The sequence below is a fragment of the Kogia breviceps genome, chromosome 19 (assembly GCF_026419965.1).
Source record: "Kogia breviceps isolate mKogBre1 chromosome 19, mKogBre1 haplotype 1, whole genome shotgun sequence".
NCBI classification, from domain to species: Eukaryota; Metazoa; Chordata; class Mammalia; order Artiodactyla; family Physeteridae; genus Kogia; species Kogia breviceps.
This window is the reverse complement of record NC_081328.1, coordinates 10,899,864-10,922,982: the sequence shown is the minus strand read 5'-3', so window position 1 is coordinate 10,922,982 and position 23,119 is coordinate 10,899,864. Positions and strand designations below refer to the sequence as shown.

At 49.5% G+C, this 23,119-nt stretch overlaps 3 protein-coding genes across 12 annotated transcripts in view; 1 reads left to right on the top strand and 2 right to left on the bottom strand.

Moving 5' to 3' along the window:
• Window positions 1-2,083, bottom strand: part of ZZEF1 (zinc finger ZZ-type and EF-hand domain containing 1) — a 117,298-nt gene extending 115,215 nt beyond the window's left edge. For 5 of the 6 annotated variants that reach the window (XM_067021533.1, XM_059046627.2, XM_059046628.2 and 2 more), the window contains exon 1: window positions 1,606-2,083. In XM_067021533.1, the coding sequence (XP_066877634.1) occupies window positions 1,606-1,959 (354 nt within the window). In that variant the 5' untranslated portion in view covers window positions 1,960-2,083. The remainder of the gene's footprint in view (window positions 1-1,605) is intronic. The other variant, XM_067021535.1, reaches the window with a different exon arrangement.
• CYB5D2 (cytochrome b5 domain containing 2) lies at window positions 1,603-16,044 on the top strand. Its single transcript, XM_059046810.2, has 4 exons — window positions 1,603-2,782; window positions 8,097-8,237; window positions 12,439-12,625; window positions 13,122-16,044. The coding sequence occupies exons 1-4, from the start codon at window positions 2,524-2,526 to the stop codon at window positions 13,336-13,338; spliced, it is 804 nt and encodes a 267-aa protein (XP_058902793.1). The 5' UTR covers window positions 1,603-2,523; the 3' UTR covers window positions 13,339-16,044.
• Window positions 16,045-18,392: 2,348 nt separating this feature from the next.
• Window positions 18,393-23,119, bottom strand: part of ANKFY1 (ankyrin repeat and FYVE domain containing 1) — a 76,698-nt gene continuing 71,971 nt past the window's right edge. For 3 of the 5 annotated variants that reach the window (XM_067021539.1, XM_067021538.1, XM_067021540.1), the window contains one exon: window positions 21,335-22,781. In XM_067021539.1, coding sequence (XP_066877640.1) covers window positions 22,649-22,781 — 133 coding nt within the window. In that variant the 3' untranslated portion in view covers window positions 21,335-22,648. Of the gene's footprint in view, window positions 22,782-23,119 lie in introns of all 5 variants that reach the window. The other 2 variants (XM_059046668.2, XM_067021537.1) reach the window with 2 other exon arrangements.

Genomic DNA, 23,119 nt, shown 5'->3' with positions numbered 1-23,119 from the left:
CGAGGACTTCTGGCCTTATGTTAAGGGACTCCTTTAGCTCTATTCCTGTCAGACACTCACAATGTAAACACTGTTTCCCTCCATTCTCTTTCGGACAATTTTGAAATGTGCTAACTCCTTCAAGAGATCTGCACAGCTCTTTCTGACACTGCTTCATTTTCTCTTTATACACCTAGGACTAGAGTGGAAAGTACTGGGAATTCCCTGGCAGTCCAGTAACTAGGACTCCACACTTCCACTGCAGGGGGCCCCCGTTTGATCCCTGGTCAGGGAAATAAGATCCCACAAGCCACACAGCATGGCCAAAAAACAAAACAAAAAGATAGAGTGGAAAGTATTATGTATGCTCCTGGAATCAAAAAAAAAAAAAAAATGGAGACACTTCACTAAATTATATGACCAACATTTTCAAAAGTCGGGTTTCTTTACAGGTATTTTTAAAAGGAAAATATAAGAAACACACAAACCACATTATCTGAAATCTGGCCGTGTAGAGGAAAACATCCTTAAAATATTTTTAAAGCCTCTGGTTTTAAAGTGTACATCACTTTTTAATGGCATTATAAGTACCTGTCAGTTCACTGCTTTATGCACTCACCCTTCATTGACACTGAATATACTACATGGTTTACCCATTTTCGCAAATTAAACACCTTTTTGTTATAACATTGTGGAGTTAAAGAAATAGGGCCCCAGGAAGGAGGTAGTGTGACGTAAGAAAAACAAACAAAAAACCAAGAGATCTGAGTGACAGTCTCAGTTCTGCCAATGACTCACAGGGTGACCCTGGATCAGTTCTTTTCTTAACTCCAAAAGGAAAAATGCGGTACAGATAATTTCTAAGATCCCTTTCAAGGAAAATATTTTGTTGCCATATCAATTTGCTGTTAATTACTTAACAGAAACAATGTTGCTGACTATGCCCAAAACTATTATATATAATTACAAGTAGTGACAGGAAACCTGGAATTTGCCTATCAGTTTTAGGTTCTAGGTAGGTTTAAATGAGTCGAAAACAGGACTTTTCAAAGTTCTAAAACACATGTGTGTTTTGGAAAAGCTAGTTTCTGCGTGATGAGAATGGCTTGCAGAATGTGAAAATTTCCAATATGTGTTATTCTCCCCCCACATTCGTCAGGCCCACACACTGGATTCAGAAGGGGCTCTGCAAAAACCCACTGGCCAATAAAACAGAATGGTTTTCATGGCCACTCCTTTGATCCCTAGAGCACATCTCCCTTAAACCATTCTGGAGCATGATAAGGAAGCTCCAGAGGGCAGTTGATGCAGCGTCAGGCAACAGCACAAAGGTCTATACTACAGCAACATGCAAAGACATCTACATTTGTCCAGTACTTCCGAGCAAAATCGGCCTAGTCCAGGATTTCCACACCTCTAATAAAGGTTAAAGAGATTCACAGTCGTCTCCCTAAGTGAACAGGCTGGAAGCGCCCACTCTGAGTCCCGGCACACTCATGCTCCTATTCTGGGAACCTGCAGACCCTATGGGTTCCTGCCCAGCCTCTCCAAAGCCACCGCCCACCTCTTCACGCCCTTGGGGGCGACCGCCCTGCCCCCGCCCCACAGTCGCCAGTCAGCCCTGACCTCCTCGAACCGCTCGCCCGAGAAGCCGGCGCCACGAGCCTCCAGCAGCTCCCCGAACTGCTCCAGGGTGACGGACTCTTCGCCGCGGCCCAGCCGCTCTTCCAGCCAGCGCAACAGCGCGCCGTGGTGCCTGGACACCAGAGACTCGCAGGGCGGCGCGGGCCGCAGCGCAGCCGCCGCCTCTCGCAGTCGGGCCGGCTCCAGTAGCGCCGCGGCAGGAGGTAGCGCCGGGGCCGCGGGGCCTGGGCCCGGGGTCGTGCCCGAGTCCTTGGCCCACTCCTGGTGAGGACCCCAGCCCTCGCTCCCGGCGGCTGCCGCCTCGTCTTCACTGCTGTGACTCGGAGCGTTCCCCATGAGGTCTCTGTCTCGGGCGCCCGGCTCTGCCGCCGCCGCCGCCTCCCCGCCACGACCTGTCAACCTCCGACGGCACCCGGCGGGCGGAGACGGGGAAGGGACGGCGGCGGCTGCGGCTTCCGGCTTCCTCGCCGACAAGCGAGGATTGATGTCGCAAAGGCGCCGTCAAGCGGACTCCACGAGCTGTCGTGAGACAGCTAGCTAGGGCAGCCTGATTTCCAAGACGGCGCGTCTGTCATTACGTCTACGTCATCCCGCGGCCTCCTTTGCCACCATCTTTGTTGGGGGCAGATAATCTGCCGGCCAGGAAGGCTTCCCACTGCTCACTTTCTCGGTATCCCTCCACAGTCGCTAGTTATGCTGGAAAAGTACGAGAAAGAGTTGGAGCCAGGGAGTGAACTTTTCGCTAGACTTTCCCCTTTCAGTCCTCCGTTGTCCCCTTGGTGACGGGCGGACACAGGAGAGCGCGCGTCGCGCTGGTGACGTCACGCCGGTTCTCCGCCATCTTAGTTGTGGACAGAGAGGCAGCAAGCTCGGAGGAGCCGAGGCGGTGCGGCTATCTAAATGCTGAGTCTCGGCAGGCGTGGGCTCTGGCTGGGCCTGGCCGCGGCGGCGGCGGCGGCGGCGGCGGCGATGGCCGCACGGCTGATGGGCTGGTGGAGTCCCCGTACTGACTTTCGCCTTTTCATACCCGAGGAGCTGGCCCGCTATCGCGGCCGCCCTGGGGACCCGGGCCTCTACTTGGCCTTGCTCGGACGCGTCTACGATGTGTCCTCTGGCCGGAGGCACTACGAGCCTGGGGCCCACTATAGCGGCTTCGCAGGTATTAGCGGGGCGGTTCACGCCTTTTCCTGGTACGACGCGGGCCGGTAGGCGCCTGCGCTTCATTCATTCATTTATTCATTCGTTTATTCATTTCCTCTTTTCCTCCCCACATTCGTCAGACCAACGTGGGGGCCGGGCTCAGCTGCATCATCCTTCTGGTCTGTTTTGACTCAGGCAGCACTATGGGCAGCTGTTGCCGGTCTCTGCTTTCCCTGTCTTTCCCCACCGCTCTTCCTGAGTTAGGCTGGAGAAACACATCTCTCGCCTCTTACTAGTGACTTTTTACCCGCCAGCAGAAGCCCCCAGTACCTGCTTTGTGCCACACTGCGTGGCTGTCAGGGCCCAGAGATGAGTGACGCCCTGTCCCCGGCCTCAAGAGTTCCCCAAATGGTTGGAAATGATTCCAACCATTTCTTCAATGTGCCCCAATCGGAAGCGATCTTCCTTTCCCCCCACTCCAGGTTTCCCCTAAAAGTAGTACATTTGGTTTAAGTCGTTCTTGCTTCTAGTACAAATGCATTTGTCTGCCTTCCTTAAAAAAGTCTATCAGGTTAGAGCACAGGGAAGGAGTCTGGCCCCATTTACAGTCCTTCAGTACTTAGAACAAAGCTGGCACGTTAGGCCTCAGAGAACATTCGTCAGATGAGGATTATTCTGTCCTCCTTATTTTACATCTTGGGGGATTGGAGGATGTGATTTGCCTAAAGCCCTCACAACTAAGTCCTGACAGGACTTGAACTAGGAGCACCAGCCTATTACTTTTAGAGATGTCTTACCAGCCCGGAAGAATGACCATCTCCTAGATTAGAAAAAAGAAAATGATGAGCAAGCCTACGGTCAGTGACTAAGCTGTTATGAAATAAGCATTTCCCACTTGTCATTATCTCAGGAGAACTGGGAAGCTGCCTCTGGTACTTAAATACAAGTCACTTCCCTGTCTTTAGGGAGAACTTTAAAGAAATAGAAGCATTGACAGAGAAGGAATTAAGTTCAGTTGGTGTTGCTGAGCTCCTCAAACAGTCCAGAAGGGGAAGGGACTTACCCAGGGCTACACAGAGAGAAGGAGAGCTGGAACTGGAATCAAGTGTTTTACTTACCTGCCAGGTGAGGACACTTTGGTGCCCTCTCCTGCCGCACTCTGATGCAGCCATCATAGCTGTATGCACAAGTGTGCGCAGAAAACGCTCCATTTCTGGAGTGATTTTTCTTTTGCAACGTGCTCTACTGTTGACTGAGTTCCTTTGTGCCCAATATTTATTCACCATCCATTTACTGACCACTGCCATGTAGCTGGCTCTGTACCACGTGCTGAGGAATCAGAGATTATAACGTTGCTCCCCAACACCTATGCACTCTAGTAGGGAAGCAGGTATGTTCACTTATTCGCTCAGTCAGTCAATATTTTTATTTTTTTAAAAGATACTCAGATGGTATAAAATCCACCCTTTTAAAGAGTACAAGTGGTTTTTAACATAGAAACTTGTGCAAGTATCACCGTTATCTCATTCCAGAGCAGGTTTATCACCCCAAAAAGAAACCCCATATCTATTAGGAGTCATTCCCCAACCCCTCCGACTACTTAGCCCCTGGCAACCAGTATCTATTTTCTGTCTCAAAAGATTTGCCTCTTCTGGGCATTTCATGTAAATGGAGTCATGCATGTGGCCTTTTGTGTCTGGCTTCATTCACTTAGCATAATGTTTTCAAAGTTCATTCATGATGTTTCGGCATGTCAAGACTCCATTCCTTTTTATGGCCAAATAATATTCCATTGTAGAGCTATACCACACTTCATTGATCTATTCATGATTTCTTGGATATTTGGGTTGTTTCCACGTTTTGCTTATTATGAATAATGCTGCTATGAACATGATGTACAAGTTTTGTTGTGGACATGTGTTTTCAGTTCTCTTGTGTATATACCTGGGAGTGGAATTGCTGGGTCATATGGTAACTTATGTTCAACTTTCTGAGAAACTGCCCGTTGTTTCCTAAAGTGGCTGCACCAACCTACATGCCCATCATTGATGTATTAGACTTCCAGTTTCTTCACATTCTCAGCAAACTTGTTACTGTCTTTTTTTTCTTTTTGATTATAGCCATTTTAATGGGTTTGAAGTGGTATTTCATTGTGGTTTTGGTTATTTGCATCTCACTAATAACTAATGATGTTGAGCATATTTTCATGTGCTTGTTGACCATTTGTATATCTTCCTTGGAGAAATGTCTATTCAAATCCTTTGTCCATTTTTAAATTTTTATTTTTATTTTTTTCGGTACGCGGGCCTCTCACTGTTGTGGCCTCTCCCATTGCGGAGCACAGGCTCCGGACGCGCAGGCTCAGCGGCCATGGCTCACGGGCCCAGCCGCTCCGCGGCACGTGGGATCTTCCCGGACCGGGGCACGAACCCATCTCCCCTGCATCGGCAGGCGGACTCTCCATCACTGCGCCACCAGGGAAGCCTTGTTGTCTTTTTGATAATATCCATTCCTACAGGTGTGAGGTGATAGCTCATGTGGTTTTGATTTGCATTCCTCTAATGATTAGTGATGCTGAGCATCTTTTCACTTCTCTGTTGGCCATTTGTATAGCTTCTTTGGGAAAAAATGTCTATTCAGGTCCTCCGCCATTTTTTAATCAGGTTGCTTGGGTTTTTTTGTTTTGTTTTTTAAATTATTTATTTATTTATTGTAAATTTTTGGCTGTGTTGGGTCTTCATTGCTGTGCGCGGGCTTTCTCTAGTTGCGGAGAGCAAGGGCTACTCTTCGTTGCAGTGCACGGGCTTCTCATTGCGGTGGCTTCTCTTGTTGTGGAGCACGGGTTCTAGGCACATGGGCTTCAGTAGTTGTGGTGCATGGGCTTAGTTGCTCCGCGGCATGTGGGATCTTCCCAGACCAGGGCTCGAACCCGTGTTCCCTGCATTAGCAGGCGGATTCTTAAGCACTATGCCGCCAGGGAAGTCCCTGTTTTGTTCTGTTGATGTTGAGTTGTATGAGTTCTTTGTATATTTTAGATAGTAACCCTTTATCAGATATATCGTTTGCAAGTCTCTTCTCTCATTCAGTAGGCTGCCTTTTCGGGTTTTCTGTCTGTTTGTTTGTTTTGGCTGCGCCTCAAAGCTTGCAGGATCTTAGTTCCCCAACCAGAGATCAAACCCCGGCCCCCTGCAGTGCAAGCACAGAGTCGTAACCACTGGACCGCCAGGGAACTCCCTTGCCTTTTCATTTTGTTGATAGTTTCCTTTGCTGTGCAAAAGCGTTTAAGTTTGATGTAGTTTCATTTGTTTACTTTTGCTTTTGTTTTCCTTGCCCGAGGAGACATTCCAAAAAATATTGCCAAGACCAATGTCAAAGAGCATAATGCCAGGAATTCCCTGGCAGTCTAGTAGTTAGAACTCTGCAGTTTCACTGCCGAGGGCCCGGCTCAATCCCTGGTTGGGGAACTAAGATCCCACAAACAGCACGGCCAGAAAAAAAAAAAAAACAGCATGCTGCCTATGTTTTCTCTTGGGTGTTTTATGGTTTCAGGGCTTCACTTTCTTGATAGTGTCCTTTAATGCACAAAATTTAAAATTTCTGACCAAATCCTATTTATTTTCCCTCTGGTGGCTTGTGCTTTTGGTGTCCTAGCTAAGAAATCATTGCCTAATCCTAGGTCACAAAGACTTACACCTATGTTTTCTCCTAAGAGTTTTATATTTTTAGCTCATATATTCAGGTCATTGATTTATTCTGAGTCAATTTTATAGATGGTAGGGGTCCAATTTCATTCTTTTGCATGTCGCTATTCAGTTGTCCCAGCACCATTTGTTGTATAGACTATTCTTTCCCTCATTGAATTGGCACCCTTATTGAAAATCAATTAACTAGAAATGTATGGGTTTCATTCAGTCATACATTTATTGAGAATTTAGTAAAGATCAGGCACTACCAGACACTGGGGGACTGATTCTTAAGTTCAGTGTGGCCTTTTCCCGGATAAAACTTGCAGACTAGTAGAAATGACAGATGTTAAATAGTTATCACATAAGCAGTTAGTCAGTTATTTTTGTGATGAGTGTTAAGAGAACATACTGGTGTTGCTAGAGGCCTTAGCCTAGTGGCGGAGGAGGAGAGCGAGGAAGGGAGTGCATGGCAAGGTGAGGTTGGCGGTGGCTGGTGCAGAGCCTCGAATGGCCTGTTAAGGAATATGTACCTTGTCACAGGGCAAAAGGAAGCCCCTGAGGATTCTGAAGCAAGAGAATGGTATGATCGACTTATTTAAAATATCAGCTAGGGGCTTCCCTGGTGGCGCAGTGGTTGAGAATCCGCCTGCCGATGCAGGAGACACGGGTTCGTGCCCTGGTCCGGGAAGATCCCACATGCCGCGGAGCAACTAAGCCCGTGAGCCATGGCCGCTAGGCCTGCGTGTCCGGAGCCTGTGCTCCGCAACGGGAGAGGCCACAACAGTGAGAGGCCCGCATACCGCAAAAAAAAAAAAAAAAAAAAAAAAAAAAAAAAAAAAAAAAAAAATATCAGCTAAGTGTTTTATAGAAAATAGATGAGCGGGGGACCAAATGAAAGCAGGGAGACCTAGCAGGTTACTCTAGTAGTTCAGATGAGAGATGACGGCAGCCCGGGCTTGCTGAGTAGTAGATGGGACCAGGCAGACTGATATTTAGGAAGAAATTATAGGACTTGGGGCCTGATTGGATGTGAGGGATGAAGGAGGAGTCAAGGACTACATTTCCGGACTGAGCAATTGGTTATTCACCGAGACAGGGAGTACTAGAATAGAGGCAGGTTTCCAGGGGCTGGGGATGCAGTATGGACATTCTGAACTTGTGACGTCTGAAAGCATCTAAGGCACGTTGAGCAGACAACTGGACATACAGGTCTGGAGCTCAGGAGAAGCCTGAGCTAAACATACAAATTTGGCATCTTTGGCATCGAGGTGGTCCTTGAAACCACGGGAGTGGATGAGATTGTCAAGTGGAGGGTGTGGATGGAGCAAAGGAGGTGAACAAGAACTGATGTCTGAGGCTGGTAGAAAAGGAGCTAGAGGGGTAGGAAGAAACCAAGAGTATAGTGTCACAGAAGCCAAGGGACATGGTCCACCATGCGAAATGTTGCTGAAGTCAATGAAAGAACAGGATGCATGCCAGAAAGTGTGTCCGAGATCCAGGGGCGTCTGTCACCTGGGTGAGGAGGGGTCGGCTTTGCTGGGGGCTGGCGGTGAGGGCTTGGGGAGGTGTTTCTCAGAAAACAGATTCTTGAGTTGCTACAGTGTTGGTGATTTATAAGTGAATCTACTGGAAACATGTCCCCTGCAGGCCGAGACGCATCCAGAGCGTTTGTGACCGGGGACTACTCTGAAGGAGGCCTTGTGGATGACGTATCTGACCTGTCATTTTCTGAGATGCTGACACTCCAAAGTTGGCTTTCATTCTATGAGAAGAATTATGAATTCATCGGTAAGTATTCCACAGGTCATTTGCATATATTTCATTTAGTTGTCTTGCAGTTTTCTTTTTTTAAAATAAATTTATTTATTTATCCATTTATTTAATTTTTGGCTGCATTGGGTCTTCGCTGCTGCACGCAGGTTTTCTCTAGTTGCTGAGAGTGGGGGCCACTCTTCGTTGCGGTACGTGGGCTTCTCATTGCAGTGGCTTCTCTTGTTGCGGAGCACGGGCTCTAGGCACGTGGGCTTCAGTAGTTGTGGCTCGTGGGTTCTAGAGCGCAGGCTCAGTAGTTGTGGCGCACGGGCTTAGTTGCTCCGCAGCATGTGGGATCTTCCCAGACCAGGGCTCGAATCCGTGTCCCCTGCATTGGCAGGCGGATTCTTAACCACTGCGCCACCAGGGAAGCTCTGCAGTTGTTTTTTTGTTTTGTTTTGTTTGTCTTGCAGTTTTTTTTAAGGGGCTAGAATTCTTTGGGGTTTGGACTCAAGATTAAAATCTGGAAAATGCCCGTGGATTTTTCACCTTAAACTCTGGCTGTCAGTGTGGTGGTATGTCCCAGAAGGAAATGGCTGGGGCGCTTGTTTCTGTCACCGTTTTTTTTTTTTTTTTTTTTGGCCATGCCACGGCTTGTGGGATCTCAGTTTCCCGACCAGGGATCCAACCCAGGCCCTTGGCAGTGAAGGCGTGGAGTCCTAACCACAGGCCCGCCGGGGAGGTCCCTGTTTCCCTCGCTCTCGCTCTCGCTCCTGGGAGAGGACTGCCCGACCATTGGCTTTGGCCTCTGCTGCCCCACAGCCTGCACCACTCTTGAGCGACCCACCCAGGAGGGCAGCTTCCCCATCTCGCCGTGTTCCAGGCGTCTGGCTTCAGACACAGTCAGGGAGGCTCAAAGCCTGTTTGCAAGTGGTTTTGACAAATATCCTTTTACTTCATCCCCGAAGGAGACAGACGTCAACCTGTGCCCACCCTCAGTGAACTGCCTCCCAGGTGGAAGTCATGCCCATCAAACACGCGTTCAAGCCAGCTGCGTGGGGCGCTGCACTTGCCACCTAAATGCGAAGATGCCTAACAGTGTCCTAAAGAAATGTTAGACACTAAACAATAGATTGCTTCACAAACACTGAAAACTGGGATGGTTGGGCCCCTTTTCTCCATCTACTGCTGCCCTGACCTCTCACTGGAGCCCACTTAGACACGGCTAATTTCCTGAGGAACATCGGTGTCACGTCACCACTGGAACAGGTCTAAATTGGAAGTTCTTTCTCTGCCCCTAATGCCCCTGCATGTCTGCTTCTGTCATTACTCCCTGGGTTACCTTTGCTGAGAACCTTTCACTGGCATTTTCACTGACTCCTCTGCTCCCTCCATTCATTTTCATGAATCTGAAGTTCTGTTTCCAGTGCCCCCTCTTCCACACCCATCACGGTCGGCCCGTCACCCCAACCTGCAGCAGCCCCGTCTTTGTTTTCGCCCAGTCTGCACCAGGCCGCTCCTCAGATCACAACCGTGTTTGTCACCGAAGGAAGTGCCCTCTACCCGTCGGGCCTTCCGAAGGCTTGGGTCTCCCTTTCCCCCATAAAGTTGCCAAATCAAAGCTGAAACATGACTGTGTTAATAAGGAAAACACCCAACACAGAAAATAAAAGTGGAGTCCTGTGTGTCAGCAGAGGGTGCTAGAGCAAACACACCACACTGGTACCGAGGAGCGAACTGATGTGTTTGGTCAGATGAGTGAACTCGTCTTGTTTGAACGGGGTCAACCTGTAGGGCAGTGAGGGGCACATGGCCAGAAATGCCTCCGAAGGACTGTAGTTAAAGTCACGATATATTTGAATATCTGCTATGGATACGCTGTGGTTCTGGTCCTCGTGGGGACCACAGATGAGCTGAATGCAGTTCCCGTCCTCTGTTAGCTCATTCTGTAGGGGGAGGGCAGTGTTAGGTTCTTTCAGGGCACCAGAAACCCTCAGGACAGGGCGTCAGAAGATGAAGGTTATTACACGGGAGCACACTGAAGGATGGCGGTAGGAAGCCATCTTGGCAGCCACATGGCCAGGCCTCGAGGGGAAACGCGATGTCATTTTTGTGTTCTGGAGACCCGGCCAATGGTGACCGCCATTCTCACGACACAGCTTCTACCTCTTTCTCTGTTGCCTCTACTACTGCTGTCCTCTCTTTGGGTCTCATGTCTAAAACCCACCAGGACAGGCCTGTCACCGTGCATACAGAGACCCTCTACAGGAGAAAGTGTGGTGCCAGGCCAACTCATAGACTGCAGGCCTGGGACTTGGGCCCTGGTCCCTTCATTTATTCTAACAAGCGTTCAAAACGAATGCTCTGAACTAAGCTGCTTTGAGTGCTGGGGCCTCACTGGTGGGGAAAGCAATATCGTAAACTAGTAAACTGACTAGACAATTCCAGATAGGACTGTGAATAAACTAAAACTAATGTGATGCATGTTTGGGCACGTGCGTGACACCTTTAGAACAGACGGTCAGGGGAGGCCCCTTGGAGGAAATGAAAATTAAGCTGAGACCTGGAAGGTGAGAAGTAGCCGGCCATCCTGAGATCTGAGACGAGAGTGTTTCAGGCTGAGGGAAGAGAGTACTCGAGGCGGGGAGCAGCGAAGCATATGGTCAAGGAGCCTCTACAGTGAGGGAGGGAACAGCTAAAGAGGCCGAGGAAGCAAACACAAGTCGGACGGTTGTCTTGGAGGCCTTTGGTAAGAAGTTTGTGTTTTGTCCATGTTTTAGGAAGCCATAGGAGGGTATAAACCAGGCATGGAGGTGTGATTTATGTTTTTAAAAGGTCACCCCAGCTACTCTGTAGAGAAAGAACCGTGGGAAGGAATGAGCTGAAGCAGAGACCACTGGGAGGCCACTGTCATAACCCATCGTCTGGATTAGGGTGGTAGCAGCGGAAATGGAAAGGCACGGGCAGAATCAGGGTGTTTGGACCGACACAATGCGCTCACGGTTTGGACATGAACCAGGGAACACAGGCCGAAGGGATAATAGGGACTTCCCTGGCGGTCCCGTGGTTAGGACTCTGCGCTTCCACCGCAGGGGGCCTGGGTTCGACCCCCGGTTGGGGAACTAAGATCCCGTGAGCCACATGGAGTGGCCAAAAAACCCCCACGAAGTGATAAGAAGAGAACTGGAAAGGTCAGGATAGGGAGTTGGACTTCAGAAGATGAACTGAATCTTGGGTACACGAACGTACCCTGGAACTCAGTTCTGGGGACTGAGAAGACTGGACAGACACAGCAGGGGCAGGTATGTTCGGACACCTCCTCCTACTTGGGCAAACGTTCTGGAAGTGCTTTCTGCTGCTTCTCGTGCCCTGTGACGGGCTGCTGTGAAAGCCACTTGCACTTCAGGACTCGGAGATGAAAGTTCCTGCATCTAAGAACTGATCCCTTCTTGGCTCTGGCCTATAGGCTCACTGACCACTTGCTGACCACTGCCATAGCTTAGACCTTACAAATTCTGACAGGGATTTTAAACTAAAACCAGTTTCCACTCAGTTTGTCCACTGAAGGACTGAGCCAGAAAAGAATGGTGGAGGGGAGAGCATGAGCTCAGGGCCAGACCCACTTACTAGCTTCAGAGACTTCCCAGCTACTCAGTCTCCCAGTCTCTCTCCTAGGACCACGGGAGCACTGATTTCTCTCTCAAACGGGTGTTAGGAGGATTACAAAATACTGGTAAAGTGCTAGCACAGCTCCTGATGCTGAGCGAACACTCAATAAATGACTTATTTCTATCCATGTAAGACAAAATAATTCAATGTGGGGAAGAAATGAGCCACAAAAATGTTATGCAATAAGCCATTCATTCATCAAGCACTTCTTGAACACCTACCGTGTACCTCAAGCACCGTGGAACGTTGAAAAATGAGTGACATGTGGTTCCACTCTCAGAGAACCGATGTCCGGAAGGGGAAAGGTTTTATAATTTCCGTGCTGGAGGACTCTACATGTAGAACAGGGAGGCATCTATCCAGAGTCATATAAGATGTTGAGAGACGTCGGGATAGAAGGCAACACAAGTCCCTCCAACCAGCTCTTAATAAAACAGCAGCCAGCAGGCTACTGTGGAAGGCGGAAGCCCTGGGGACTCGGCTTTACTAGGACTTCTGCAGGAGCTAAGCCTCTGTTCCTGCCCCCCCTCCCACAGCTACTCTGATGTCAGCTTTCCTGTCACCGCAGGGAGGGTGACAGGAAGGTTCTACGGAGAGGATGGGCTACCTACTCCAGAACTGACCCAGGCAGAAGCCGTGATCGCCAAAGGCCTGGAGGCAAATAAACAGGAAGTGAAAGAGAAGCAGAAGTTCCCACCATGCAATGCTGAGTGGAGCTCAACCCGCGGCAGCCGGTTCTGGTGCTCCCAGAGGAGGTAAACGGGCTTCCCTTCTGTTCCCCCCGCCCCTCCCCCAAATCCATCTTCTAGGTCACCACATCTGTGTTGTTCAGCGAGGCCATAAATTGACTGTTAACCCAGGGGAACTTTGTCAAAATACGTGTGCTCTGGGATAGCGATTCTCAAGCCAGACGCTGCTTTTGAGACGCTCAGAGGCCACGGGGGAAAGCCTTTCACAGGTGTTGCCACCGGTGCAGGGAAGTGGCGCTGCCTCCTCGGAAGGCAGAGGGCAGGGGCCGGAGCAGCAGTGAAAGGACGACGGGCTCTGCCCTCGGAGGGGAAGTTGGAGGACCTCAGGGGAGAGCAAGAAGGTTCGGGTGAACACTGCAGACCACCGCCTTGGGAAAACACCAAGGCGACAAGTGAAAGGCTTCTGCTTTTCACAAGGCCTGGCTCACTGCTCCCTCTCCTCCCTCCCCAGAGAAACTCACGACTTCACGCTTTCAGCAGCCCTCTTTCCTTCTCTCCTTAGTGGAGGTGTGAGCAGAGACTGGATTGGCGTCCCCAGGAAGCTGTTTAAGCCAGGTGCCAAGGAGCCCCACTGCGTGTGTGTGAGGACAACTGGCCCCCCTAGTGACCAGACGCCGGACAAGCCTACGCACAGCAATCGTGGGGACGTGGACCACCCCAACTTGGAGGAATACGCGGGCTGCCCGCCCCGAGCCGCCACGTGCTGTGTCCCCCTCTGAGCTGGCACCCTGTATACACGTCCATGACCCACAGGGAACCCTCACCTGCCTTTCCCTAATGGGCCCTTGACTCCTGTGCCCTAGGATGGCTCCTACATGAAAGAAGAGGGCCTGGAAGGACTGGGCCATGCTCTGCAGACAGGCCTCATGCCCCTCCCCACAGGCTCACCATTTTGGTGACTGAGGCCAGCGCTCGGCAACCTGCCTCGTACTGGTCGGCCTGTTTTTGCCACTATTCCCCTAGATCTCCTCGCCGTCATCCTTGGGAGTTCGCAGGTATTCATGGGCACAAATGTGACCAGCTCGAAGCTAACCGGACAGACACGCAGAAGGGCTCTGAGCTCCAACCGCTTCCTTCCCACGGTCTCCCGGGCTGCCCAGATCAGCTGCCGGCCTGGGCCCTGCCTGTAACTCCCACCCTGGTCAGGACACCGGGGGCTACATCATTCCCTTACAACTCAGAAACAAGCAGACACATCCAGAAAAGCCATACAAACTAACAGTGTCAACACAACCCTGTTCCGGTTCCCCACTTGCTCGCGTGAGCCCGGACTTTTACAACCTTCCTTAAAAGTAAGACCCCTGCCCTAAGGCAAACTTGAATTTATCAACACAGCCAAAAGCCGCATTGACTTAATTCGAGCTGGATATAGTGAGAGGTGACAATAAAACAGGATAGGCTAATTCTGGAAATGGAAAAGTTTTTGCTTTTAGGGATGCAGCAAATCCAGATGACTGAACAAAGCAGCAATTTAAAGCAAGGATATTGTTTCTCTTTTAAACACTTAAAATTAGGGGTGGTGTGTTTTCAAAGGGAGAAGTCTGCAGTTTGAGCAAAAGGCAGTTTCCCAGCTCTAACACGGACACTGGCTAGCGCAACATCAAAAGTTGGGCAAGGCTGCAAATGGCAATACAGACAGCCTCAACAGTGGGTGGTGTGTCCAAGGTCATCTGTAATCTCCCACACTGGACCAAGTTCACACCCATTACCTCCTGGATTCTAGTTAAGCTCATGGGGGCAAGGAGTTCCTACCTTACAGGTAAGGAAACGAATCTGGAGCGATTACAGGTTCATGGTCTCCCCATCTGCGCCTTCACCTCAACTTCCCCCAGTCCCCTCAGCTGTTAATCTAAACATTCTCTGTCCTCCCTTTCTTGGTCTTTTTTCCTCTCCTTTATCATTAATCTCACTTAATAGCCTTCCAGATGCACGGACTAGAAGACGGAGGCTGCCTGCCCTGCACGGGCGTGGCTCGCTGCCCTCTGGCCACCGCTGCTCTTCACGCCTGACTCTTGCTCTTGGCTCCCCTTGCCATCCAGGATCTTCCTCACCTGCCTTTCCGGTACCTTTAACCTCTTCCTGCCTCCCGGCTCTTCCCTCTAAGTCTGCGGTCAACAGCTCACTTCCCTTCCCTCCTGCCCCATTCTTCTGAGGCCCCGCATCTACTTCCTGTCCCCGCTTCCCGTCCCAGCAAAGCTTTGGAAAACGCTGCATGTACTCGGCCTTTGCTCCTCAGCCCCCGTTGGCTTGCAACACCTTCACCCAGCTTCGCCCTTCCCTGCGCCACAGCAGGATAAATTCTATACTGGCAAAGCCACGGCCACATTCAGTTATTACCTACCTGGACCTGTCCCATTTGAGGGCCCTCATGAAAGCCTCCCTTGGCTTTTTCCTCATCTCCCTTATCTCCCTCGGGGGTTCCTTCCAACCTCCTGGAAAGCCTCTCCTCCACACGCCTTCCCACCAGCTCCTCTCTCTCTTGCGTCAGCTGCCAAGTCTGTCATCTAGTCCAGGCGGCTTTCCGGACCATTTCCGCAGGCACCGCAGACGCCACAGTTCTGGCATTTAGTCTTCATCTTCTCCCTGGAGATCCTTCCAGTGTCCCTGGATGGTTCCACCACTGCCATCTTAAAGCGCCCCGTCACAACAAGAACGAACCCTGGCCATCATCCCCAGCCCCTTTCCTCCTGAGCCCCTCCTCCTGACCAGTCTCCAGGTCCCGGCAATCCCACCCCCTCACCTGCTCAGTACTCCTCCTCTGGTCGAGGCCTTCCTTTCTCACCTGATCTAACTGCACTCCCTCCAGCCCGTCCTCCACGCTGCCAAGCCATCCCCGTGGTGTTCAGGGCATTCTCCGTTTAAACCTCTTCAGTGGCTCCCTTATCTGTAAGGACCAGGTGCTGACTCTTCAGCAGCACACGAGGCCCCTCCAGGGTCCGTCTCCTCTCAGCCTCTGTATCTCCGCCACCACCTCCCACGCGCACGGACCCCTCCCGCCTTCACCTCGCTGCTTTATGCCTGCAACACCTTCACCCCGGCCGTCCCTTCTGCCTGGAATGACATGTCTTCTTCTCAATTTTTCTACCTCTTATCCCTTAATAACTTAGCTCAATCAGCTGCGAGGCTTCATTAACCACTGGCCCACCAGTGGATTTAGACACACTTTACTCTAGGAAAATAATACTGTGTTCACTTCTAAAATAACAAATGTCACAGTGTCCCGTAACTATGAATTTCCCATCAGCCTCTCGCATTGGACTGAAGACTCTCTTTGAGACAGGGACCAAGGATCACTTGGCTTTGTACCCCCACATCCACCATGCCTAGGACACGAGAAGTGTGCAGAATTAGCTCTCTTTTGCAGATGAGGCAACCAAGGCCCAAAGAACTTAATAAAGGCACGCAGCAATGAAGCTGAGCCTAGACTAGAACTCAAGGTTCTTGTCCTGATTCAGTGCTGTCTTCGTGCCTCCATAGTTTGGTATGTCTCTGCCCTCCCTGGAGCAGGAGCAAACAATAAGGAGGCGAACTTAAGTTAGGACCTTATTCTGAGTTCCACACAGCCCTTGAGCTCAGTGCCTGAGGCATCCCTGCTGACTCAACCCCAGGCTAACTGAGAACGAGTCACTGCCACTGCTCTCCTTAGTCCTTAGTTATTCGACAAATATTTACCAAGCATCTGTGTGCCATGGGGTTGGGGCTGGGGGGAAGTGAGGCTCCTGACCTCCAGGAGCTTGTCGTATGGCCAAGTAAAGCCCTGGTTAGAGCGGCCAGAGGCCACTCCTGGGGTAGGAATGCAGGGATAGCGTGGAAGCCAGGTCCAGAGATGTTTAGATGCTTCCAAAACAAACTGATACAGAAAAAGAGCAAAACAAGGCACTTAAGAGTCATCCCAGCCAACTATAGGCCCGAACTCTGGCTGATGCAACACCCCTGAGCCCACATTTCAGGACACACTCATCCAGCCTCTGCGGGATACTCACTTCCTTGCTCAATGAGCACTCGTTTCATTTTGATGCCGACCACTTACTTTATAGTAAACAGCCTCCTCACACCGGGGCACTGGGTGAATCTTCAAAGGATTCGCCAAGAGTAGGTTGTCATGTTAATGATCCAAAAGGCTCAGCCATGAGAAGCTAGTGGTTACTGGAGAAATGCCTCTCCTTCCTCTCTCCTGGGCAAGACTATGGAGGAGGGAGGTGGTCCCTCCCTGATGGAAGTTCAGCTCGGGCAGCTAAGACTCGCTGACAGAGGGAAGTGGAGAAGGAAACTAACACATGTTGGGCAAACGTGCTGAGCAGGGAGGGAGCTTTCTCTGTTCTCACCGAACCTCGATGCCAGCCTTGAGAGGGTCTTTTTATGGTTCAGAAAAGGGGCATAAATTCTCCCACCCCACATCTAATGGTTGCAACAGTCATCGCATGACAGAGCTGAGCTTTTTAACCCAGGTCTGCTCTCTGCCACACCGCGAGCAGTGTTAAAGCAAAGGCTGGGCAGCTGGCTGCCTTCCAACGTGCTGGAGGAAACTATAACGTCTGCCTTTTAAACCTGCGATTCCAGTTTTTCTAGAAACACAGAACTACGAGTGAAGAGCCCAGAATTTTTGGGCCACAGCTCAGTCCCTTCAACTTGCAAAGGGACCCGTATCAGACCACTGCCGCCATCCCTTAGCTTGCTCAGCTCCAGGACAAACTGTGATCTGAAAGATAGACCCTACGGATGGTTAGGGATATCTGTTCAGAAATCTGTGGAAATCTGAATTTCCATCCTCGAAAGCACTTCCTATTGCCTGGGCCCCCAGATTCCTGCAAATAGGCAGCAGACATTGCTCCCATCGGCCCGCACTGGAGGGGACCCTCGCTGTGCACACCAGAATTCATGTACTTGCATGAGAGGAAGGACATATGACTTATTACTGATCACCTTCCTCAGGGCAACCCTGTGAGCTAGGATGAACCATGGCCACTTCTATTTTACAGACATAAAAATTAAGGCACAGAAATTATGAAACATGCCGGTTTGTACTCACATACTATGACAAAATATGGCCAGTGTTCTCCTCAGGGACGGCTATTAGGATTACTTGGGATTGTTACACGGAAGCCCCCAACAGTGCCTATTAACTCTGAGGAAAGCCACCGGAGAATGAGATTCATCAGTCACCACAGCTGGTCCGAACCAGGAGTGAGCAAAATGGAAAACACGTAAGGGAAAGGAGAACACTAGTTCAAGAAAGTGTGATGGCGAGGGGAGCTACTGGATTCCTGCAGTTTGTAGGGGGGGGACGATGGATCGCTATGTTTTAACTTGCAAACCCCTAAACTTGCCTTCGTTTTTTCTGAAACCCACAGCACCGGTCCTCCCTTCAGACCAAGGCCAGCAGAAACCTCACCGTGGGGGGATCTCCTCGAGTTGCTCCTAAATAACGGAGTCAGGGAGGGCATCTCCAGGGTCCGCGGGAGAGCTGCAGTGGGGTCAGGTGGCTGAGCCTGGGCAGCTGTGGCCACACACGTCACCATGAGCTGAAGTCTGGGCCAAGAGCACAGGCTGTCCCGGCAGCTGGTCCTTATGCCCAAAACAGCTACTTTCTCACTGCTGCCAACCATGCGTTTCTGAAAAGTGTTGGAAATGCAGATTTTCCTAGAGGGTAATTGTTAAAGAAATGTATTCACATGTCAGGAGTGTTAAAATTTTTGTTCGTTTGGTTTTAATGCTTACTGGTACTTTTTGCATTAAAAGGAACTACAAATGTGTCATTTATTAAGGTTTCCACTTTAAATGTACAATTTTACCTCTTTTTATTTATAAGGAAATGTTACAGAAAATGCAAATATCAATATTTGAAAAATACATTCCATTACACGGACTCCAAAGAAACAATGCTGCTAAGCGCCATGGTCCTATATGATGCTCTCGCCCTGCACTGAGCACCACCCGGAACGGCTTGGAAGCCAAGGTGATCAACCCAGATGTGTGCCTGCAGTTTCGGCCCAGCCCTCCCCCGGGGTATAGCACACAGGTATGTCACGGTAACAGCCGACTCCACACATCTGCCAGAAAAGGACACCGAGTCATGAAGCTGAGCAGGCTGCCAACTCAAGACTCCCCAGCTACAGAAAACCAATGTCGTCGGCTGCAACAGGTTAACAGATCATTTATGCCACACAAAAAAGTAACTGTACAGGCAATGATCTTCCAAAGAAAATCTTTAAGGCATCTATGATAACTTCTGGAAATTTAATGAGTGTTTAGTCAAATCATCAGATCTTCACTCAGTTACTTCCACAAAATGAGAATGTGGCTTCCAAACCCTTTAGAAAGTTATCTGTCCTTGGCTTCCTCCTCTCCCCGGCGGGGCTGGGGAGCTTTGGTGCTTCAGATGAGGAGGGGCTGGTGGTCTTGCCAGCCCCACGCCCAGTTCTCCTGGGCCTGGGCCTGAGGGAAGCAGTCCCAGGTCCTGGAAGAAAGCTTGTTTCAGGAGCTCTCTCTCAGCCTCAACCTGCAAGCTCCACGCGGGGCTGTCATGGAAGCGTTACATTTACTTGCTCACGCTACTGTCACCAGGGGACTTAGTTTGCCTTTCAGATCTAAGCATTACATAGTTCAGTAGGGTTTCTTCTCCAGATTAAAATGAAACCTAGATGGAGATCAAGCTTCTCCCCTGTCCCAAGGCTTTTCCTCCACTTCATGCCTACAGCTAAGATTAGCACAATACCGTTCAATACAACAAGTGGGAGACATGAACCGGGAGTGGTGGCGAACCCACAAGCACGCTGAGTTCCACGCAGGGACCCCATTCAGGGAGAGGAGAGAGGACAGCTGAACAGGGCGGTCACGAACAACTCAGGGCTCTGAGGTAGAGGACTAGTGGCCACGTGGACCCCACTCCTGGAGAGAATATGGCAGGTGAACTGAACAATCTAATCCGGCCTCGACTAAGTAACTGGGGTTGACGACGCACAGGCAGCAAACTCCAAACGGAACACATATTCTAATACATCATTCAGTGAGACACCACTAAAAAGACAACTGAAAATTAAGAAGTCCTAAGTGTAGGCACTTAAGTTTGTGGGAAATTCCTGTGTTCGAGGATCACAGCAAGTTAGTTGTAGCCATTCCATGTATATATATAGCACATGGTTTGTACCTTCATCTTTTAAAAAAAAAAAAGAAAGGACTGTTAAGAACACACTGTATCATAAATCTGGTGATGAGCATGAGGCAGTTAAAAAGCTAATTTAGCATAACAATGTTGACTGATTCAGCAAATTATATTTCAATAAAGTTTATTCTTCCTGCTCTACTCATTCACAGTTGGCAACTTTCTGAATGAATAAAATTGAGTTTTTTCTATTAGTATGTAAGCTATGGATTAAATGTAACAAGGGGCTTCCCTGGTGGCGCAGTGGTTGAGAGTCCGCCTGCCGATGCAGGGGACGCGGGTTCGTGCCCCGGTCCGGGAAGATCCCACATGCCGCGGAGCGGCTGGGCCCGTGAGCCATGGCCGCCGAGCCTGCGCGTCCGGAGCCTGTGCTCCGCAACGGGAGAGGCCACAACAGTGAGAGGCCCGCATACCGCAAAAACCAACAACAACAACAACAAAAAACAAAAAGTAAAATGTAACAAGAACAGCCAGGCAGTTCTAGAGTCAAGTTTGATGGCCTGGAGAGCACAAAGGGGCCTGAGAGCATGTCAAGTCCCCCCAGGTCAGCCGCCACTCAAGGAACCTGAGACACAGCCCCGTAAGCATCGGCACAGCAGGGAGAGCCTAAGACTGTGGCGAGGTGCTTTTTCTAGATCTACAAGAATGCACCCTGAAGCCAATGCAGAACTCACAAAATGTTCCCCCGTCTTGTGGCAGCTAAGTACCATTGCTATCCCTGGACTCTGTGAAGAAAAAGAAGCTTGACTCAACAATTTCAAACATGATTTTAAGATTTTTAAGTGAAATTAGAGTGTTATTGAAATTGGTATAGTAGGGCAGGGGCAGGACCATCCACCTCATCCCTGATTGAACTCCCGTCCTCCTCTCTCTACCATGGACGTTAAAAGAACAGGTATAAAAGTACCGACGACCTCAATTCATATCTGAAGCATAATTATCTTACTTTCCGATTTAAGAATCAAGCCACCTAACTAAGGCCTACTTCCTCAGGCCCTGTTCAGGCAACAGAAAATGGAAACTGACCACATGCTTCATGTGGTCAGGTGTCTGCCAAGACTAGCTGTTTTCCTATAAAAATTCTATATGAAATATGTCACAGACTTTAGGGGACAGGGGAACTCTTCTAACTAATTTTTTCTTCGAAACATTGTGCACAAGCTCATATTAACATAGAAAGCATATATATCTTATAAATCCACAGAAATGTTAAAAAAAAAAAAAAGTAGCACTCTGGTTTATCAGCTCATTTTACACACATATTTAGGCAGTAAGATGTATAAATCTACAGCAACATGGAGGACATACCACTATCCAAACAAAACAAGAGGCTGCTGCAAAAAAATATTTAGTCCCTTTTACACATATATCCATACTTCATTAATACAAAAAAATGTAGTGGTTAAATGTCTGAAAAAAACAGTTTGTAAGATTGAGATTGTTAATCTCTGAGTATAGCTGTACAACACATATTGTTCATCTCAGAGTTTTGTTTTGTTTCGTTTTTAAGCAGTGGTAGAAGTTTCTCTTTAAATGTGCATTTTTTAAAAAAACTGGCCAAACCTTCAAAAGAAAAGAAGTTTAACACTTCAGGATTGATGCATGTACTAGCAGCGACTAAGGCCTGGTAGGCTCTGGGGGCCTCATTCAGCACACGAGCGAGCCTTCCAAGATGGGGTCACACACGCTTGGCCAGGGCCTTTGGCCGTTGGCTCTTATGGGGCAAGGACCTGGGACCTGGGACGGACAGCACTCACAACATAACTGGAAAGGTTTCAGCAAGAAGCACTCATGTCAAGGAGATGGGACCTGCCAGCCTGAGGCTGGAGATCCCCCTTCCCCTCACTTGGCCCATGTCACTCTCCTGCTCCAAATGACACAGGAGTTTTCCCTTTAAGACTTAGTGTGAGCTGAGGTCCAGTCAAAGCCGATCATTAGAATCACTGATGCACGTATGTGTGAGGGTATTTTTGAATATGGATTTTTAAATTGGAATCACCAATAATGCAGCTATATAAAAAGTGCAGCACAATAAAAGTGCATTTTCTCCACCACTGCCTACTGGCAGGTGACTGAGGACTCCACAGACAGGACACAGCAAGATGAGAGAACAAGACGGCTGCTAGGAGGTGTCAAGCTGCCACACCGCAATCTTGACACCCGAGTAGCATGAATACCGGTAAAGCTTTCAGTTGTTAAGGCCACAATTTTTCAGCTCTCATCTTTGAACCCTGCTTAGAAAGATTTCACCTTTTTTAAAGGGGTAGTTCACTAAAAATACAGCTTAGCTTTTCCAAAAAAAAAAAAAAAAAAAAAAAAAAGGAGAAAGAGAGAGCGAGATTTCAGGGCAAGAGGATCCTATTACCTTTATGAAAACACTGTGCAGAAAAGTCCACAGCCACTTACCCTAGAGTAAAGCCGGCTCCTGTCGTGCAGCCAGATGCCAGCTTCCTACGGTTAGGCTCTGCTTAGGAAGTCCGCCCAGTCAGGAAGACTTCGTGAATGCTCTGAGATGGACACTAAGCTACTGGAAGGGAAAATGGTTTTCGAAGCATCCTTATACATTGCTAGCAGAATGGGGTCTAATTCCTATCACATTTACCACTCAGGCCAAAAGGCCTGGTCCAATTAGTGAGACATCTAGTGACCTGGATCATAGTCTGATAAACTGACAATCATACAGGATCATTTGAGATGGGATCTATCACACCACGGTCCTTAATTGTTCCAGTCTATTGCCGCAAGAAGACAACTGCCAGCTCCTGCGCTGGGGGGTGGGGGGGTTGGGGGCGGGGGTCAGGCTGGTGAGCAGAGCAGCTGCTGGGGAGGCAACCGAGGATGTAGCCTGGACCTTCCCGGGGGGCTCACTAAGAGACCCCACCCAAAGTCAGTACGTCAAAGCAAATGTTGCAAACTCGCACAGGCTTGTTCAGATCAAACTTTATAATAGGAATCTCCTTGGTCGAGCATTTGTGGCAAAGAAGACGTCCGCAGTGACGACTGTGGGAAGCAAAGAAAGGACGTATGAGAGGGGTTCTCGAGAGCAGACGCAGCCTGGCTCGTGAGCACAGCACGGCAGTGCCCCACCGGACAAGCAAGCCCACACCTGGCACGCTGAGGTCAGCTCGGTCCCTCGCCAGCCAAATCACACCAACGCATGTACGATTTATAGTCCATGAAAACAAAATGCTAGCCAATAATTAAGTTAAAGGGATCCTGGAGGAGCCTCTTTAAAGCTCAAGAAAGGCTCAGCAAGAGCCAAAGAAGAGTCTCACTGGAACGGGAAGAGCTCCCTCAGCCCTCAGGAGAGTGGCCTGCACTCAGGCTGGGAGGCACGC

What these genes read in the sequence shown, in the direction of transcription:
- CYB5D2 (XM_059046810.2), top strand. Translation starts at nt 2,524, where the DNA reads ATGCTGAGTCTCGGCAGGCGTGGGCTCTGGCTGGGCCTGGCCGCGGCG. An exon ending in CCACTATAGCGGCTTCGCAG is followed by an intron (nt 2,783 to 8,096) that starts GTATTAGCGGGG and finishes TGTCCCCTGCAG; the next exon opens with GCCGAGACGCATCCAGAGCG. An exon ending in GAAGAATTATGAATTCATCG is followed by an intron (nt 8,238 to 12,438) that starts GTAAGTATTCCA and finishes CTGTCACCGCAG; the next exon opens with GGAGGGTGACAGGAAGGTTC.